General features: G+C 70.7%; 1 protein-coding gene across 1 annotated transcript in view; it reads right to left on the bottom strand.

Moving 5' to 3' along the window:
• Window positions 1-163, bottom strand: part of CCDC25 (coiled-coil domain containing 25) — a 44,333-nt gene extending 44,170 nt beyond the window's left edge. The window contains exon 1 of the mRNA XM_014589636.2: window positions 33-163. Within this exon, the coding sequence (XP_014445122.2) occupies window positions 33-60 (28 nt within the window). The 5' untranslated portion in view covers window positions 61-163. The remainder of the gene's footprint in view (window positions 1-32) is intronic.
• Window positions 164-283: the final 120 nt, after the last annotated feature.

Below are 283 nucleotides of genomic sequence, written 5' to 3'. Positions count from 1 at the left end.
CCGGCCGGCGCGGGGCCGCGTTGCCCACCCCCCGCCGCTGCTGGTGAAGTAGAAGACCATGATCCCGGCGGCCGCGCGGCGACCCCAGCGCCGAGCAAACAGCACTCCACTCGCGGACCTCTGGCTACCAGGAGCCCCCGACTGCCTGTCCCCCGGAACCCCTCCGCGCACTTCCGGCGGATGCCGAGTCGCGTCATAACGACGGCCCGTCGGCGCCATATTTAATCCTGGCGAGGGGAAGGGTGTTGGCAGGGGGCAGAGGGCAAAGGGCGGTGAGGGAAAG

The sequence above is a fragment of the Tupaia chinensis genome, unplaced genomic scaffold (genome assembly GCF_000334495.1).
Source record: "Tupaia chinensis unplaced genomic scaffold, TupChi_1.0 Scaffold000366_1, whole genome shotgun sequence".
NCBI lineage: Eukaryota > Metazoa > Chordata > Mammalia > Scandentia > Tupaiidae > Tupaia > Tupaia belangeri.
The sequence above is the reverse complement of the archived record's forward strand: the minus strand, read 5'-3'. Positions and strand labels throughout refer to the sequence as shown.